The following is an 18824-nucleotide window of genomic DNA, read 5'->3' on the forward strand; positions in this document are numbered from 1 at the left end:
CTGTCAATAGGCTGAGTCCAGGGTGAGTCTTGTTCTTTTTAGAGACCTTGTATCTGTGACAGCAGGAGGAATGACAGTGACTGTGGTGAGGCGCCAGCTTCGTGGCTGTTGGAATGGGGATGGCTGTCCGGGCAGGTCCAGGAGGCGCGGGGCCCCCAGGTGCTGTGGTCCCAGGAGGCTGTCTCTCGCCTCTCCTGCCATGCAGCTGGAGCCCAGTGTCCTTGTGAAAGCGCCACAGGTCACACACCCAGGAGTCTCTCAGGTAGAAGCCCTTGCCTGGTACTAGGGATGACCCTGAGGGTCACCTCTTATCCTTGGTCCCTGGAGTCCTCCCTTGCACCTGCCTGTTGGAGGGGGAAAATAAAAAAACTGTTCTCAGTGTTAATTTCTATAGTGCTTCCCATTGCTGACAGTGGAACAGAAGACCTTGTCCTCCAGGGAGTATTTGGGGTGAAAAGTCTAGTCAACTTTCTACACTGCTTAGGTAGGAACCCAGGGTTTATTGAGCAAAGACATACTTCCTTTTCCTGGGCTCTTTGTTCTTATGTTCAGCGACCCAACTAGACCCCAAGACTCCACCACTGACTGGGGTCAGGCTTGCAGCTGAGACCCCTCACCTGACACAGGCTCTCCACATCCCATCCATACACCACTGGGAGAGGATCTCCTGCCAGCCTTGACTAACTCAGAAACCAAGAAGCTTCTCTTTGGAGTCTCCTGGGTCTCTTTTTTTCTGCCCTATTTGCATCAGGCAGACCTACTTGTAGTACATGGATAGACTCGGGCATTTCAGTTAAAGGATCAGTCTTAAGGTACTTCACTTGTCTGTGATTAGGCGATAGCCATGGAAACCCTTAGCACTTAGTAAGTGCTCAGGAGTGGTTTCCGTTCCCTGAAATGCCATGAAGGAGCAGGAGATGGGGCAGCTGGTGGCTGAGAGCAGAGGGAATACTTGGTCAGTTAAGGCTGCTACCCTGTACCTTTGCGCTTTACCCTGGGCTGGGCTGGACCCTGGACCTTCAGCAGACCAGGGCCTGGGCTGCAGACAGACCTGCCTGCGTCTCTGCTCCGCTGGCCCACCCCTCCGGCCTAGCTCCAGAGGCCAGGGGGTGCCTACACCACCAGACTGGGCGATGCTTCTTTCTCTGCCTCCTGACCTCACCCTTGTGTCAGTTGCAGGGCGTGCTCAGACGGGGCTCTTTGTTGTGGCTTTCTCTTGCCAGCCATGATACGGGTCCACCTGTTCTCTGCCACACAGACTGCTCTACCTGTGACATGCTATTTTCATCCAGTGTAGACTCCCAGCTTTAGGACAAATGACAGAAACCCACTTATATCAGTTTAATCAAAACAAGGAAACTCTTGTCTTACTGAACTGAAAAATGTAGTAGATTTGGTGCCAGGCAGGGCTGCATCCAGATATTTAAACAGTTTGAGGAGGCATTTGTCTTTATCTCTTAGCTCTGCTCCTCTCAGTTAGTTGACTGCTTTGTCCACAAGCAGGTCCTCTCATGTTGTGAAGGGTGGTCCACAGTCCATCTAAACATAGCCGCCATAGTAGAGAGATCGCTGTTGTAATCATTGTTGCCAAAGTCTAAAGGCTGTATCTTGTTAGCCAGGTCTGGGTTACATGCCCCACTTAGCAGGAATGGGGTGGCTCCCCTAAGGGAAATGAGAATGCCAGCTCTAGAAGGTAGAATGCTACATGTGTACGAGACATGTTGAGACCCCAGTGAGCCTGGGGGACACAGAGGGAAATGGCCAGGCCCGTGACACTGGCCATGCCTGGCCCACTCAGGACTGGCCATGTTCGGTTCTACCTGGAGACCTCAGAGTGAGGTGGTGTAGATGGAATTGAAGCAGGGCCTGGAGAAGGTAGGTTCCTATAGTCTAGGCCGAGGAGTGATTGGGGGACCATGCAGGAGTTTTTTAACTGGAAAGTGTTGTGAGCAGATTTGTGCCAGCTGTTTGTGGAGGTCCAGTTATGGGAGCAGGTCTGGTGGACAAGACGGGAGGAACAGTGAGGAACCTGATGCGGCCATCCAGAGAAAGATGATGGTGGCTTAGACTTTGGTGATGCCAGTTGCCTGTGGGTTTGAAAGATATTTTAAGACAGTGCATTACCAGGACCTGGTGATTTGCTGGATGCCTGGTCTCTGGGCTGTAGCTTGACCCCTGTGCAGAGGTTAGAGGTTGGACCAGGTAGTCTCTGCATTGGCTTGCAGCTCTGACTCAGTGGTTTTAGGTTGTGCAAGCAGCAGAGCCTGCAACCCATAGGAGAGGTGCTTCTTGTGGGGCACCATGGTCTTTTGCATGCCTGGGTTCCTCGCAAGGGTCCCCTGAGACCCATACTCTCAGTGATGCCCTCTGGTCACTTAGCCTTGCTGCCTGCTCCGGCCCTGTCTGCAGGGGTGCCCATGAGAGACTCACCCCAGCCTCTGCCTACCAGCTGCATGACCCGTCTGCATGCCAAGCATGCCTGCCCATGGCTAGGTCTTGCCTGCTTTCCCTCTCTCTGCATGTTTCGAATGTCTCTGCCAAGCTTGCATCTTTTGGGGGGTGTCACTGGGCTGCACCTTGGACTGAGAAGCTCAGAACAGCTTCTGATCTGGGGAACCCAAGGCTGGAGGTTGTGGCCAGACACAGCCACCCTCCCCCTTGAGATCCTTGTTCATTGGCGTGGAAAGCCGTGTGCTCGGCGCCCTCATCATGTTACTGCCATCGTCATGCCCATCCTGCCCGTGGACCACGTCCCTGGCTCACCCCGACCTCTTGCCCCCGCCCAGTCCCTCTGAGGGCAGCCCCTTCTCTGGGGGTCCGAGGCTGTGCCTTGAGCATGGCTGAGTCCCAGCAGGTGGGCATGCTACCGCTCTCATCTCTTCCCCTTGGGCCTGGAGGCGGAGGAAGTGACTCCAGAGGAGGTGGCTGTCACTTCCAGATGGACACTCGGCTCTGCTTCAGCCATCTCCAAGGGCCCTCCACCCAGGGCGCCTGGACTTCTCTCACTAGTGCCCAACCAGCCCTTCTGGATACCCTTGTGGGGAGGGGACAGGAGGAGATAGAGGTGGGCACTGGAGGGTGACCTGGATTGTTGCCCTGAGTAGGCCTGGCCTTTGTACTGAGCCCCTGGGCGACCCTGGACAGATGGGACTTTTCTGGGCCTCGGTTTCCTAGGCTCTAAAGTGGGAGCTTTGTGATAGAATCTCTCGTGTTCCAGTCCCTGAGTATAGAGGCTCTTTCTAGCCTGAACGTGGGGTGGGAGATGGTGAGCCAGGGCCCAGGGACTCTGCCCCTCCTGTCTCTGAGGTGGCTTTGGCTCTGACAAGAGGGGCTTCCTGGATGAGGGGCCCCTGCCCTTCCGTCCTCCGGTGTCTGTGGCCCAGCCTGTGAGTGCCTCTCTCCCTCCTCCTGCAGTGCGCCGCGTGGCTCCGCGTTTCTCCATCCCTCCCACTAGCCAGGAGGTGATGCCGGGTGGCAGCGTGAACCTGACATGTGTCGCGGTGGGCGCACCCATGCCCTACGTGAAGTGGATGATGGGGGCTGAAGAACTCACCAAGGAGGACGAGATGCCGGTTGGCCGCAACGTGCTGGAGCTCAGCAACGTCATGCGTTCCGCCAACTACACCTGTGTGGCCATCTCCTCGCTGGGCATGATTGAGGCCACAGCCCAGGTCACAGTGAAAGGTGAGTGCCGTGGGCATGCCTTGTCGTGGAATGCAGCAGGAGTCCCAGCACGTATGGCTGCTTTGGGCTGGGCTGGGTCATTGTTCTCTCTTGGGTACATCAGCTCTGGGGTCCTCCTGGCCCTCTGTGGTGGAGGCAGGGATTTCTGTCATTAATAGTCTTAATAATAATAGCCGACAGGTACTGAGTCCTGGGGGAAGACGCCCTGCTGGGAAGCACAGATTACATTATTCATTCTCAGTTTCACCCTGGGAAGTAGGTACTCTCATCATCCCCCTTTTACAAGTGAAGGAACTGAGACACAGGGTCACACAGAAGTAATAATGGAGCAGGGCCTTGAACCCTGGGGGGTCTGATTCCACAGCACGCCCCTCTAACTACTACATATCACCAGGCCCTGGGGTTTCCCAGCCTCCCGCCAAGGAGGATGTGAAATAGGATAAATAGGAGCCAGGGGAATGTGGGCTCCCTAGAGCCCTGGGACAGGCACACATATATATAGCAGACTGGGGTCCCTGCTTCCACGCTGCCCGCTCTGATCTCCATCCTTCTCCATTCTGCAACTTGAGTGGTCTTTTTTTAACATGTAAAGCAGGATTGTGTCACTTCATTTAAAGAAAGGGAGAAAGCCTTCCAGTGTCTGCCAGTGGCTTTTGGGATAGGATCCTGACTGCTATGCATCCCATGCTGATGCTCCAGGCTCCTCACCTAGCTCTGGCCATTGCTGGCTTCATCTCACTCTCTGGATCTTAGCTCTGTGACACCTTCCCTGATCACCCCATCTAAAGAGATTCTCTGAATTTTTGCCCATTTGGTACCCTGCTTTCTGCTGTCCTTGCCCATACCAGAATCAATACCGATGTATTGATTACTTCTCTCTTACACTGGAAATTTTTTTCAAGTGAGAGGAGAGGAGCTAGGAAGACAGACGCTCACATGCACCTTTAACAGGATACACCTGGCAACCCCTGTCTGGGGCCAGTGCTTGAATCAACAGTGCTATTTTTAGCACCTGGGGATGATACTCAGACCAAATGAGCTATTCTCAGTGCCTGGGGCCAATGCTCCAACCAATAGAGCCACTGGCTGCAGGAAGGGAAGAGGAAGAGAAGGAAGAGGAGAAGGGGGAGAGAAGCAGATAGTCGCCTTTGCCTCTCATGTGTACCCAGGATGTCCATATGCCACACTGATGCTCTGTCTGCTGAGCAAATCATCCAGGGCCTCACCCTGGAATTTAAACTCCATGAGAACAGGAACCTGTTTGTGTGACATGTGTCCTTGGCCTAGTGCAGTGCCTGATACTCAATAATTATTTGTTGAATCTTGACTGTGGACCTGGGACTTCTCAACCTTTAATTTCAGCCACACTACTGTCTGGGTCTGTGGGGCCAGTGGTTTCATCACTTTTTCTAATATCCAGAACCGTTTCCTGGAGAAATATCTTCCCCTTACCGAGCCCCTATTACACATATGTGCCAACAAGTGAACCAAGACAAGCTGCAGAAGCAGGTCTCTACCCCCAGCCTGAGTGTCTCCCATCTGCATGGAACCTGGGCAGGCAGCGTCATGTCTGGGTCTGATTGTTAGATGAGTCACAGGGGCTGATACGAGGATTCAGGGAATCCCAGAAGTGACATGTGGATCAACACTAGATGACCCAAGGCCCCTGGGGACACTGAAAAACTCCATCCCCCACTAGGTCCCCTCAGACAGGCATCACCACAGACTTTTTGGGCCATTCTTCAAGGTGGGCTGTGGGGATCAACCATTCTCTGATTAAATGACCCCAAGGGCAGGGTTGCCTCCTGGGCTCATGACCTCAGGCACCCCTTAGCCTCCCATTTTGTCCCCAGCTTTGCCGAAGCCTCCGATTGACCTGGTGGTGACAGAGACGACTGCTACCAGTGTCACCCTGACCTGGGACTCTGGGAACTCAGAGCCTGTGTCCTACTATGGCATTCAGTACCGTGCATCGGGCACGGAGGGCCCCTTCCAGGAAGTGGATGGTGTGGCCACCACTCGCTACAGCATTGGCGGCCTCAGCCCTTTTTCAGAGTATGCCTTCCGTGTGCTGGCGGTGAACAGCATCGGGCGAGGGCCACCCAGTGAGGTGGTGCAGGCACGCACGGGGGAGCAGGCGCCTTCCAGCCCACCACGCCGCGTACAGGCCCGCATGCTGAGCGCCAGCACCATGCTGGTGCAGTGGGAGCCACCCGAGGAGCCCAATGGCTTAGTACGGGGCTACCGGGTCTACTACACTCCCGACTCCCGCCGCCCCCTGAGTGCCTGGCATAAGCACAACACGGACGCGGGACTCCTCACCACCGTGGGCAGCCTGCTGCCCGGCATCACCTACAGCCTGCGCGTGCTGGCCTTCACTGCGGTGGGCGACGGCCCCCCCAGCCCCACCATCCAGGTCAAGACACAACAAGGAGGTAGGTGCGGGCAGCGTCTGACTGGACAGCCCAAGCAGAGCTGGGGTGGGCGAGGCTGGGGCGTGCCTCCTTCCTCAGGCTGTCCACTCGGAGGTTTGGGGAGGAGGCGGGCCTGTGTTTCACACATGGGCGGTCACTTGCAGACTAAGGGGGTGGGAATAAAGATCTGCCTTCCGCTGCCCCCTTCCCCTGGGTGCACCTGCCCTGGAGGGGCTCGGTGGGGCTGACGGCACCTGGCATGGGGTGTTGCAGTGCCTGCCCAGCCCGCGGACTTCCAGGCCGAGGCGGAGTCCGACACCAGGATTCAGCTCTCGTGGCTGCTGCCCCCACAGGAGCGGATCGTCAAGTATGAGCTGGTATACTGGGCAGCAGAGGAGGAAGGCCAGCAGGTGAGTGCCCAGCAAGGACAGAAGGAGGGAGGAGGGCTGCTAGTTCCTAGGGGTCTGTGGTGGGCTTACCCAGGTCAGCCTTTCTGGATTTCTGTGGCCCCTGGGGCTCTCCTTGGGGCTCTGTTGCTCGTGCAGCCTTTATGATTCTCTTTGTCACCGTGTGCTGGGGGCAAAGTCACTAGGTCTGTCATTGAGTCTCCCAGGCTCTGTGGTTGTGGTTCATGTGACACTGGCAGAACTCTCAAGTTCTCCTGGGGTTATGTGTCCCGGGAGTTCCTGTGCCCACGTGTCCCCTGTGTGGCCATGTGGCATGGAGCCAGCCCTGAAGCCACAGTGGCTCCAGGGCGGTCAGCTGTTCCCTGTGTCAGGGAACAGCCTCTGAGCGACCTTGGAGGTCGGAGCAGTCAGTGAGTGCTCCCTGCTCTTCCAGCACAAGGTGACCTTCGATCCTACCTCCTCCTACACCCTAGAGGACTTGAAGCCCGACACGCTGTACCACTTCCAGCTGGCCGCCCGCTCTGAGCTGGGGGTGGGCGTCTTCACCCCCACCATTGAGGCCCGCACAGCACAGTCCAGTAAGTGTCTTCTGAGACTACTGCGTGCTATAGCTGGGCTGCGACACGGACACACACACACACACACACACCCCGACCCCTCGACCAGGCAGGTGGTCAGGTCTGCTGGGTCCTGGACTAGACTCTGATCTGGGCTCCAGGTCTGGACCCGTAGAGAGGGACAGGTAAGTGCCCTCTAGTCTGCGCCAGGCGGCTCCTGCACTCACTGCTCCCTGCCTGGCTTCTGTCCCCACCACACCCCCTCAACCCACCCAGGTAAGTTCTGTGTCTGACTCATCTCCTTCCTCCACCCTCCTCTGCGCTGGTCGCACTAGCTGACTAAGCCGTCCTCAGTGGTGGGACCACCACATTCGCTATCCCCAGACCTGCTCTGGCAGCCATCTCCCTGCCCATGTGCCCACATCTCATCTCCCCATCACCTGTGCTCCCTCCCTCATGCCCCCCACCATGAGTGTGTATGAGCCATTCAATCACATTAAGCCGTTTGCACACAGGGCATACCTGTGAGAACGAGACCATGTGACTGAGCATGTCTGTGTGCCCACTCCGGGACCATGTGGCCATCTGTGTGTGGGACCATATGCGGGGCCATTTGTGTGGTAACTTTGTGGTGTTGTGAATTACTGTTCTGCATGTACAAGAGTGGTGCTGTGAGCTCTGTCACCATGTCCGACCACCTGACCGAGCGGCTCCTGTGGGTGCGCGTCAGTCTCTGTGCCCCTATGATTGGGTCTATAAAGCTCTTCTTAGAGTTGGGACCCAGTGTGTGTTATCTCTGGGTACCTGACCCATGACCCTGTCTGTGGGTCTCTTGACGCTCTCCCGATGACAGACCATGAGACCCTGGCTGTCTGGTCACGTGGCCACAGCAGGCCACTGTCCTTGAGGCTCTTTGTGATAACAGTGCTATGGGAATGTGGCTGGATGGGATCGTGGCATTGAAACAGGAAGCACGTGTGATGACCTTAAAGAACAGCAGCATCTATGAGGCTGTCCGTGTCCCAGCGACTGTGTGAGTGTGCCAGGGACGTCAGGGAGCCACGTGCGACCTGATGTTCGTGAGTTCATTCCACAAGCACCTCTTGCACTCCTGCTGGGTGCCAGGCCCCATGAACAGTGGAGGGCTGGCAGCACGACCCTGGCATAGCCTCTGCCTGTGGGAATCCTAGTCTAGTGGGGCAGACAGCCGTTAAACCTGCAATTATCCAAATGAGCTTTTAATTACATTTGTCTAAAGTGCTGTGGAGGAGACAAACAGAGGAGAGATGATGGGATTGGAACCTCTTCTGGTCTGAGGAATCTCGGAGGGCTTCCTGGGGAAACAGAGGCCTCAGCCAGGGCATCAGCAGGTGCCAAGGCCCTGAAGGAGGAAGGTGCTTTGTGGTGGTCAGGGGCGAGCAGCAGGCCAGTGTGTCTGGAACAGGGACACAGGACAGGTGGGAGGACTGACTGGCCGCTGTATGCGAATGTGTGAGGCTGCCCGACAGGATGCCGGAGACCAGTGAGGAGGCTGTGCGGCAGTCTGGGCAAAAGACAGCAGCTCAGCTAAGGCGGTGGTGGTGAATGGAGAGCTGTCTGGGATGCTGACTGGCTGGGACATGGTGATGGATGATGTGTGGGGGCTGAGGGAAAAGGACACGTCAGGCGAATCCGGTGTTTCTGATGCATAGGCCTGGGAGGTGGGTGGCAGCTCTCCTGAGGGTAGGAAATAGGACAGAAGCCGGCACCCAAGCTCAAGATGCTGTTCTCCGTCCACATGGTGATGCTTGGCAGGCTGCCGGAACCCAGAGCCTGGGCTGGAGACGGGAGGAGGTCCCGGAAAGGGATGTTGGAGTTTGGAAGAAACGTTTCAAGAAGCAGAGCAGGTGTTGCTGCTGAGAGGTCAGGGCCAGAGGAACGCAGAGGGTCTGCTAGAGTCCAGACAAGGAGGAATGGGTCTGGACAAGAGTCTTGGTGTCGTGAAGGACTGAAGCTGCTTGGATTTCATGAGGCGTGATGGGAGGCAAGGAAGCAGAGATGGAAAGCTCAGATGTCGGATGTTTAGTTCGGAGGGAGGGGGTCACTGTAGCTGAGGGAACAGGGCTGAGGATGGGGTTTGTCTTTTCAGATGGGAAAATCATGAGCATATCTAACTGTTACTGGGAAGGAATGGATAAAGAGAAGTAGGAAATATGGAAAAGAAAGATACTGGGAGGCAAGGAAGAAGGGAAGGGGGCAGAGCATGAGTGATGGATGGGATGATTGGCCGTGGACAGAAGAGTATAGGTCTCCATTCTGGGGGAAGAAAGGAGAGAGTCAGTGCAAATGCAAGTCCATCGGTGGGTTTGGTAGCAAGAGATGGAGAGAGCTGCTTTGGGGAAGCTTTGACTTTCTCTGCAAAGTAGTAGACAGGGTGGTGATGGGAGCCAGAGGTTTGAGGAGGACAGAGAAAGTTGAAAGTGTTCTGTGTCACGTGGCAGAGTGAAATAGGCAGAGAACAGACTGGCAGGCAGTGTGGAGGGCCCAGGTGAGGCCGTGGGCATGTGTTCAGAGGATGCCACCCTGACTGGGCAGGCGGTGTTTTCTACCACTCCGGTGCCGCCTTAGAGAAGGTGGAGAGTTGGATTCATTCAGAGCTCAGCGTGGCCCGGGCAGCAGCGTGTGACGAAGAGGGAGGTGAGGGAGTTCAGGATATTGGTCCGATACAGGACTTCAGTGTCTAGGCCAGGCATGGCCAACAGTTTTTGCCCCTGGGCCAGATTAGAAAGAAAACTTTTTTCACGGGCCAGATGAAATATTAAAATTAAAAAATGTTAAATACAAAAACGATTCATTTAAGTAAACAAAATTTTATTATGTAATTTGTTTATGAATAAATGTAAGTAATTTAGTACAACAAATTAACAAAAAAAAATCTTTATAATGGAATTTTTTTTAAAAATAGAGAAGTATCGCAAATCCATTCGACCAGTTATTGGAAGTTAACCCTAGATTAGTCACACGTGGAATTCTTTTCCGCGTATCACTGTCTTCTTAAATATCTCGATTACCAATAATCATAGATGCTTCCGCTTCTGAGTAGCTGAGATTTTAACTTTCATTGTTGTACAATGGTTAGATATTGTAGTTTATGTATAACAATTTGAAAGTACTACTTATTTCATTTCCACAGTGCGTAGTGCAGAGAATATTAAAAATTTAATCGCGGGCCTGACCTGTGGTGGCGCAGTGGATAAAGCGTCGACCTGGAGTGCTGAGGTTGCCGGTTCAAAACCCTGGGCTTGCCTGGTCAAGGCACATATAGGAGTTGATGCTTCCTGCTCCTCCCTCCCCCTTCTCTCTCTCTCTCTCATTCTCTCTCCTCTCTAAAAATTAATAAAAGTTAAAAAAAATTAAAAAAAAAAAATTTAATCGCGGGCCACACAAACTCATCTGGCCCGCAGGCCGTATGTTGGCTGTGCCTGGTCTAGACTGAGTACTGAGGGCAGTAAGGACGGAGGTCCCCAGGGTAAAGCGCACATACCTTGCTGGGGGCCTTGAGCAACTGGACTGGGATAAGAGGCGAGGTCTGCAAGGAGATGTTGGAGGCCACGGTTTGGGGGGGGGGGTAGGGCTCTTCCTGGTAGAGTCAGTACAATATACAGGGCACAAGCACCTCAGTGTTGGCAAGAAGAAAGCCTTGGAGAGGTAGGGCTCTGGTGCCAGTGTGGTGAAGGGGCTGCTGAAGTCACCTGGGCAGCAGGTGGTGGCAGCACTTGAAATGGTGAGGAAGCCTCAGACCCTGTGAGAATAGGGTCTGGAAATGTCACAGGGAACTGGGAAGGTACAGAGCTGCCTTCTAACTCCCAAGGAACCCAGAGAGTACCTCTGTCAGGTGCTTTTTCTCCAGGCTACGCTAGGGGCCATTGGCCTCCTTCATGCCTGGCCTCTGCTCACCTGTGGCTCTGGCACAGACACCCTGTCCGGGCAGGCACAGGCCAGGGCCTCCTTGCACCAGAGGAGCCATTGGGGCCACTGTCCTCAGAAGGGAATAGCATCTGAAGAGCTTTTCTGTATGTGGTTGTGTGGGGGGGGTGCAGGTGGGGGTGACGTGGCCGGGTGTTTGTGTGTCTGAATCCATATGTGTTTTGGGCGAGATAGCATATGTGTGTAAGACACTGTGTTAGAGCCCCATATGTGTGAGAGACACCATATGTATATGTGGGAGACACTGTGTGTGTGAGTGTGTGTGTGTATATGAGTGAGAGAGAGAGAATGGGCACGCGCGTGCCTGTGGTTAGAGGTAGCCAGGCTGTCTGGCAGCAGTGGCTGTAGCCTGCATGGGGGGCCCTGGGATAGGCATTGCACACTCGGGGAATGACCTGCTTGGGTGAGTTCCCCTCCTCTGTGACTTGTTACCGTGCCTGTAATCCCTGCCTCCATCTGCCTGCTTCCCCTCATTTGTCTTCCCCAGCCCCCTCCGCCCCTCCCCAGAAGGTGACCTGTGTGAGCACGGGCTCCACCACAGTCCGGGTAAGTTGGGTCCCACCGCCGGCTGACAGCCGCAACGGCGTTATCACCCAGTACTCGGTGGCCTACGAGGCGGTGGACGGCGAGGACCGCCGGCGGCAGGTGGTGAACGGCATCAGCCGCGAGCACTCCAGCTGGGACCTGGTGGGCCTGGAGAAGTGGACGGAGTACCGGGTGTGGGTGCGGGCGCACACGGACGTGGGCCCCGGCCCCGAGAGCAGCCCGGTGCTGGTGCGCACCAACGAGGACGGTAGGCAGCGGCACCAAGGGGCAGGGCGGGGAGGGGAGGACTTCTGCCCGGACACTACCCACCTCGTAACCCAGAGCCTGTGTCTCCCACAGCCCACAGGACTCCTCTTCCTGGTACAGGCTGAATGGCCCAGACTGGGGGAATGTAGCTTATGGGATAACCTGTGCCTAAATCCCAGCCTCTGGGACTATTCCCAAGGCAGCCAGAGCCTTAAGAGGCTAAGATAGAACAAGTAACCCTCCTAAGATTTGAAAGATCAGGACTGAGAAGATTGATACAAGAGACTCAAAACAGAATCAGCGAGACGCTGCGTGGGCTGGACATGGGCATGATATGGGGCCCCAGGAGGAGATAGGACAGGTTGTGCTGACTTCTGGGTCATCAAAGGCCTCTCCCCTCCCCACCAAGTAAGGTAGCTCTGAGCCAGAGAGGGTCACAGGGTCCTGGGCTCTCCCTGCTGCAAGGCAGAGGGAGCCCTCCATGTTCCTCTCCAGAGACAGGCAGGCTAAGGAAGCTATATCAGGGCCTCTCCAGGGGCAGTGGGGTGGCAGGCAAGGCCCTGTAGTGTGCTGTGCCCACCCGAGCCAGAACCCATACCACCAGGTCTGACTTCCTTGTCTCCCTGGTCCCCAGTGCCCAGTGGGCCACCGCGGAAGGTTGAGGTGGAACCGGTGAACTCCACTGCCGTGCACGTCTCCTGGAAGCTGCCCGTCCCCAGCAAGCAGCATGGCCAGATCCGCGGCTACCAGGTCACCTACGTGCGGCTAGAGAATGGTCAGCCCCGAGGCCAACCCATCATCCAGGATGTCATGCTGGCTGAGGCCCAGGTACACCTCGAGGAGGTGGTGGAGTGGGAGGGTGGGCGAGACCAACGTGGTCACTTCCTCTTTGGAGCCCAGGTTTACTCCCTTCTCCCGCCTGCTCTCAGAGACTGTGACACCAACATGTCCTGTTGTATTGGGCATGGGAGGCACTGAGCCCAGGGGGTGAGGGCTAGGTTCCAGGAGCATTCCCTCCTCTGTCTTGGTGCTGCCCAAACTATGCCAACCCATACCCTGCCAACCCCATCTGTCCTGGTGACAGGCCCAGCCTGGCAGTCACCTCTCTGGCTTAGCCACCAGCACTGGCACTGAGGAGCTCTGTTTCCCCAGACCCGGGCCTCTATTGTCATCCCTACACAGGCTTCAGCGCTCCTAAGCCCTCCTTTGTGGTTGGCAGGAAGCACCTTCCCTGTCGCATTTGGCTGGGCTTTGGGGATGTGCTCTCCTCCTAGACAGTGCTGAGCTGGCCAGCCACTCCTCCCACAGCCGAGGGCCTGGAGAGCTCTTCTGGACAGTCTTCTCCCCCAGTCTGGCCCTTGGCCATTGCTGAGTTCTGTGAATGGTCAAGCTCGGGTGTGCTCTGTGCCTGGCCCCCAGGAGGGTGGCTCAGTCCCTGATGTTTACCCTCAAAAGCTGGGGCTGCCAGCGTAGTCTCACAGCTCCCTCCGCCCTTCTGTCTGGGGGGAATGATGATGATTCTGCCTGTGAATGTGGGGTGAAGTCCCTGGGATATCCTCAGCACTAAATTGCTATTCAGATGAAGAGCCAGGGGTCCTGGGAGGTGGTGTGAGCGGTCCAGAAGTTTCCAGTAAGTGGGCGGCTGAGCTTGGATAGGAAGTCAGGGTCTCTGGATTTCCGGGATCAGAGCCATAATTGCTTTTGCAAATTCCCTCCCGAAATATTCTGCTGAAGTGTCCTAATACCTGGTGTGGTGTGCTCTCAGGGTCTCCCATCTAGAATCAGGGCTTGGGAGATCCACAAGGGACAGCGCTGAGCCAGTCCTGAGGAAAGGAGCCCAGATCCCTTGCAGAACCACACACCCGCCCCATCCAGCCTTTCGCCCCTACCTGGGCTGGGACTGGAAATGTAAGCACTTGCCCTGTGCTGTGCTTGTGGGGAAGGGGGGGGTCTCACCCACACGGGGAGAGGGGATTTCATGCCTCCTGCTGGGCTCATCCCTCTGAACAAAATTCCTTTTTCCCCGAAGGGTGCCTTCTTCTTCCTCTCAGCCTTCTGGGTGCTGAGAGAACAAGGGAGTGGAGGAGGCGGGCATGGAAACCCGCCTGCATTCCTGGGGCAGGTTGAGGGCTCCTCCTGGAGCCTCAGCAGACACACCCACCCAGAAACATGCCGGGAATGGGCTCCCTCCAGCCCCTCCCGTGCTAGGGGCCAGCAGCGCAGCTGCAGCCAGTGGGGTTCTGGAGAAGCCGCTTCGGGTGCCCCCTTCTGGTCCGAAGTGGTTGGAAGGGAGCTGGGCTGTAGGAGGAGGGACACTGCCCTCCTGGCCTCCAGCATCTGCTGACCTGGGTAGGGGTGGGGGAGCAAACATGCTCTTAGGCTGCAGGGAGGCCGACTGAAAGTGAGGGGCCTGCCCTTGCAGCCCCCATGGGACTGGGTCATTCTGCTCGGAGCCAGTAGGAGAGCAGATGGGGCCTGCTCCCCAGCCTGGCCACAGGGCCCAGCTGTCCCCTGAGTGTTCTGTCAAGGGCACCACTGCCTGTCCTTTACCCAACAGCACCACCTGCTAGGCCCAGGGCCCCCATCCATTCTGAAAGTACTGTGGGGTACGTGCCCCTGCGAGTATGTAGCCAGACCTGTCTCCTACATCTCCAGGTTTATCTGTTTCTCATGGTCTCTGACTGTACCTCTCTGTCCTTCTGTCCCCTTCTCATAGTCTCTGTTTCTATCTCTCTCTCTCTCTGTTTTTGTCTGTCTCATTCTCTTTCCCCTTTCCTCTGAGCCCTTCCCGTTCTCTCTCTCTCTCTCTCTCTCTCTCTCTCTCTCTCCCCCTTCCCATTTTGCTCCACTCGCTTTGTGTTTCCTTTCTCCCTCACTCCGCCTCTGACTCAGGAGAGGTGCCCTGTGAGGACCTTCCTACCGGGCCTGGCTTGCACAGTGCTGGTCTCCCTCTAGGCAAGGAACCTAGAGCAGAGATGGGCCCAGCCACATGCTCAGAAGAGGCCATGGCTGGTAGGGGCCTGTCAGTGGCCTTCCCCCATCTCCTGTCCCACTCTCCTTACAAGACCTTTCCAACAGAGCTTCCCAGAACAGGAGGAACTGGGGCTGGTGGACAGAGGCCAGGTCAGCACTGTGCAGATGGTTAGGCTGGAGGACCCCGTGGTACCTGTACCTTGGAGATCTCATGGGCCATCTCTGCTGTACACCTGCCAGCCCCCAGCCCTCCAGTGACATAGGAATGTAGGACAGAGACATCACTCCCTCTACCTGTTCAGCTAGTACACCGGCATGTAGCATGACCTAAAGAAGAATGCATCAAGAAATAGTAACATTGACAACCCTAAAACATGCCTTTCTATCTTGATAAGATCTCAGGCAGCCCCCAGAAGAAACAGGGGTCTGAGTGCTTCCCCCGTGCCTGTGGGGCAGGGTCTGCTCTGAGTTTGGCATTCACACCTCGGTCATTTTGCTGTCTAGCCTGCCCCGGGCCCCCACTCCTAGCCATGGTGCAGCTCTTACTGTCCCTGGAATGCTCCTCCTGCCTAGGATGACTGTGTTATCTGTCATCCCAACTGAGATACTTTTGAAAGGATACCGCTGAGAGTGAGTAATCCCACCATGGCAACAAGAGTAGGCCAGGACTATCCCGGGCAAACCAGGTTGTACAGTCACCCTTCCTGCTCGTCCTATGGTCTCTTCCCTCCTCTCTTCCTGAGCTAGCCAGCCCACTCCTCGTGTCTGAGTGTCTGGTGGCCTGGCCCTCAAAGCCCCTTCAGGTGTTGCTCTCTGACCCTTCAGTGGCCTGGAACCCTCCTCTCCTCTGCCCTGATACACAGAATGGGGCTCATGAGGCCGAGGCTGGAGTCTTTAGATGGGGAGTGTTTGGGGGTGCAACCCTCATGGGCACTTCAGAGGCCCACATCCTCTATCTGCCTTCCCTAGGCCAGGCTCTCGCCAGGCCAGAGTCTTTCACATCCTGTCTCCCTTTCTCTCCCTCTCCTGCGGTCAGTGGCAGCCAGAGGAGTCCGAGGACTATGTAAGTAACAGGTGTGCGAGTGTGGGCAAGACCCGGGTCAGGCTGGGCTCCTGGGCCACTCCCCCTCCCCCGCCTCTCCTCCCAGCCTGAGCCACCAAGATCCACAGGGCACCAGCCACATCTGGAGAAAATAGGCGTTTAGACAGGAACACCAAGCTAAGCAACGATTGGCATTTCCTCTAATCCTTACTTCTCGCCTGTTGAGCAGCAATTTCAGGCCAATGTTCATGATTGACCAGGGCCTGGCCCTTGCTCTGGCCAGACAAGGATGGAGTTAAATCCAATCCTGATTGCTAGGCCTTATTGATCCCTGAAATGAAACATCACCTGCCCTCTGCCCAGGCTGGGAGTGGAGGCTGGGGAGCCGGGTTCCGGCGTTGGTGCATTCTGGAGCCCCAGCCCTGGGATAGACCCTCCAGCTGGGGCAGGAGGGGGCCTGTGCGGGGTTGGTAGGGGCTGCGGTAGCCCACCTGGGGCTCAGCTGGAGGGACACCAGGGCTGGTGTTGACAAGTCTGTTCCCACTGCACGGTGGTCCCTCCTTTCTTCCCACTCTCCTACTGTGTGGTGTGGTTTAGCCTCCCGTGGTTGCTCAGCATGTCCAGAAATGACTCCTTGGCTGAACACGGGCGTATGGGCAGGGCTACCAAGGCATGGGGACACTGCCTTGGCTGACTGCTCAGGCATCACCGGGCTGACGGGGAAGCGCATTCCCCAGGGTGGTTCCCTATTCTTGTCTCTCTTCCCTGTCTCTGGAGGTATTGCAGGGCATAAGGTGTTCGCAGAGCCAGTGCCTTGGTGGGGATCAGGTGGGATCCTGATTTGATCCTGCAGGGTAGCACTTGGGCCACCCCTCTCCCTTGCTCTGTGGGTGTGCATGGGTGTGCATTCGTAACTATAGGTGGCCTTCCACTCGCTTGTACAGAAAGAGCTATGGGTTACATGAATGTGCGTGGCAGAAACCATGCAAGGTGTTACATGCGTGCGAGGCCCTGTGCCCTGTGTGTCGTGTCATGAGGTATTCACAGTACAATGGGGTGAAGGAACAGTGTGGCCCTTTGTTCTTGTCTGAAAAGAGAAATGAGCTGTCTGTCTGCTCCAGGCATGGGACTCTTGGTGGGTGGGGTCCTCCTGGGCACACATCCCTCCTGCCTGACTCTGCCTCTGGTAGATGCCAGCATTATACAGCTCACCTCCTTGGACCTCTTCTGGCCCTGTGTGCCCCGGGGACTCCCCACCAGCTAGAATCCTGAGGTGGCTGGCCTGGTCTGGGCTCTCCTTGTTGTCCTGTGATGGGAATGGGCCCTCCTCCTCCCTTAGGAAACCACCATCAGCGGCCTCACCCCAGAGACCACCTACTCCATTACTGTTGCTGCCTATACCACCAAAGGAGACGGTGCCCGAAGCAAGCCCAAAGTTGTCGCTACGACGGGAGCAGGTGAGTGAGGGGTCCAGGACAGACCGAGGGAGGGGCAGTGACGAGGGCAGTGCCAGAGCCCAGTGCGTGGTTGTTCAGTCCCAGGCCGGCCCACCATGATTGTCAGCACCACAGCCATGAACACCGCCCTGCTGCAGTGGCACCCACCCAAGGAGCTGCCCGGTGAACTGCTGGGCTACCGGCTGCAGTACAACCGGGCTGACGAGACGAGGCCCAACACCATAGATTTTGGCAAGGATGACCAGCACTTTACGGTCACCGGCCTTCACAAGGGGGCCACCTACATCTTTCGGCTTGCCGCCAAGAACCAGGCCGGCCTAGGTGAGGAGTTCAAGAAGGAGATCACGACCCCCGAGGGCGCACCCAGTGGCTTCCCACAAAACCTGCGGGTGGTAGGGCTGACTACTTCTACCACGGAACTGATTTGGGATCCGCCGGTGCTGGCGGAACGGAACGGGCACATCACCGACTACACCGTGGTGTACCGCGACATCAACAGCCAGCAGGAGCTGCAGAACACCACTGCCGACACCCACCTTACTCTCTCCGGCCTCAAGCCGGACACCACGTACGACATCAAGGTCCAGGCACACACCAGCAAAGGCGCCGGCCCGCTCAGCCCCAGCATCCAGTCGCGGACCATGCCCGTGGAGCAAGGTGTGTGCCGCGGGGACGCGGCTGCGCCGGGGGAACTGCTGCTCTTGACCCACTGACTTCTGGTGGCTGACCCACCAGCCTCTGCTCTGTGACCCTCCAGTTTCTCCTGACCATGATCACTAACCTCTAGCGAATAGGTGCCACATTCTTGGTGTGTGACCCCGACCTCTGCTGTCTTGACCTACTGACCTCTGCTGTGTGACTCTCCAATCTCTGTGACTTGACCCACTGATCTCTCTTGACTGTATCACCATTCTTGGGTATGCGACACTAATTTCTTGGGGCCACAACAAACTGATCACTTAATGAACAAGTATTCTGGGGTTCAGCCACATGCTTCTCGTGACCAAATCCCACTTACCTGTGGTCACTCTAACCTGAGGCCTGACAGCGCCAGCATTGGCCCATGCACTTATGGAGATTCTGGCCGTGGAGGCTGTGGTGTCAGCTGGCTGGGCGCTCACAGTGTGGAAGTGCTGGGGCTGGGAGCTGGACTGGGAGATCTGAGGCTGGCTAGGCGGCTGGGAGCGGGGCGCCTGGTTCTCTGCAGCCATTCCTACCCTGCACCCCAACACGTGGTCTCCTCCTGGCAGGGGACCCTTCAGGCACATTTACTCCACCCAGTTACATAGCCAGCACTGACTCCCTCCTTATGTTCCACAGTGTTTGCCAAGAACTTCCGTGTGGCAGCCGCCATGAAGACATCTGTGCTGCTCAGCTGGGAAGTTCCCGACTCCTACAAGTCGGCTGTACCCTTCAAGGTGGGTGAGGGCCCCGACCAGCCCAGCCCTCGTGCGGGACTGCTGCAGCCATCGTTCCAGTCCCACCGTGGGCGTTTTTGTGCACTCGTGTTGCGGGATCCCGGCCAGGTGTGT

General features: G+C 56.4%; 1 protein-coding gene across 2 annotated transcripts in view; it reads left to right on the forward strand.

Moving 5' to 3' along the window:
* Positions 1-18824, forward strand: part of PTPRF (protein tyrosine phosphatase receptor type F) — an 88322-nt gene that overhangs the window by 51779 nt on the left and 17719 nt on the right. Inside the window, exons 8-17 of one of the 2 annotated variants that reach the window (XM_066376071.1) lie at positions 3415-3684; positions 5538-6119; positions 6372-6508; positions 6939-7083; positions 11516-11821; positions 12455-12648; positions 15830-15856; positions 17175-17292; positions 17371-17949; positions 18613-18710. In XM_066376071.1, coding sequence (XP_066232168.1) covers positions 3415-3684; positions 5538-6119; positions 6372-6508; positions 6939-7083; positions 11516-11821; positions 12455-12648; positions 15830-15856; positions 17175-17292; positions 17371-17949; positions 18613-18710 — 2456 coding nt within the window. The remainder of the gene's footprint in view (positions 1-3414; positions 3685-5537; positions 6120-6371; positions 6509-6938; positions 7084-11515; positions 11822-12454; positions 12649-15829; positions 15857-17174; positions 17293-17370; positions 17950-18612; positions 18711-18824) is intronic. The other variant, XM_066376072.1, reaches the window with a different exon arrangement.

This window comes from Saccopteryx leptura, chromosome 3 (genome assembly GCF_036850995.1).
Source record: "Saccopteryx leptura isolate mSacLep1 chromosome 3, mSacLep1_pri_phased_curated, whole genome shotgun sequence".
NCBI lineage: Eukaryota > Metazoa > Chordata > Mammalia > Chiroptera > Emballonuridae > Saccopteryx > Saccopteryx leptura.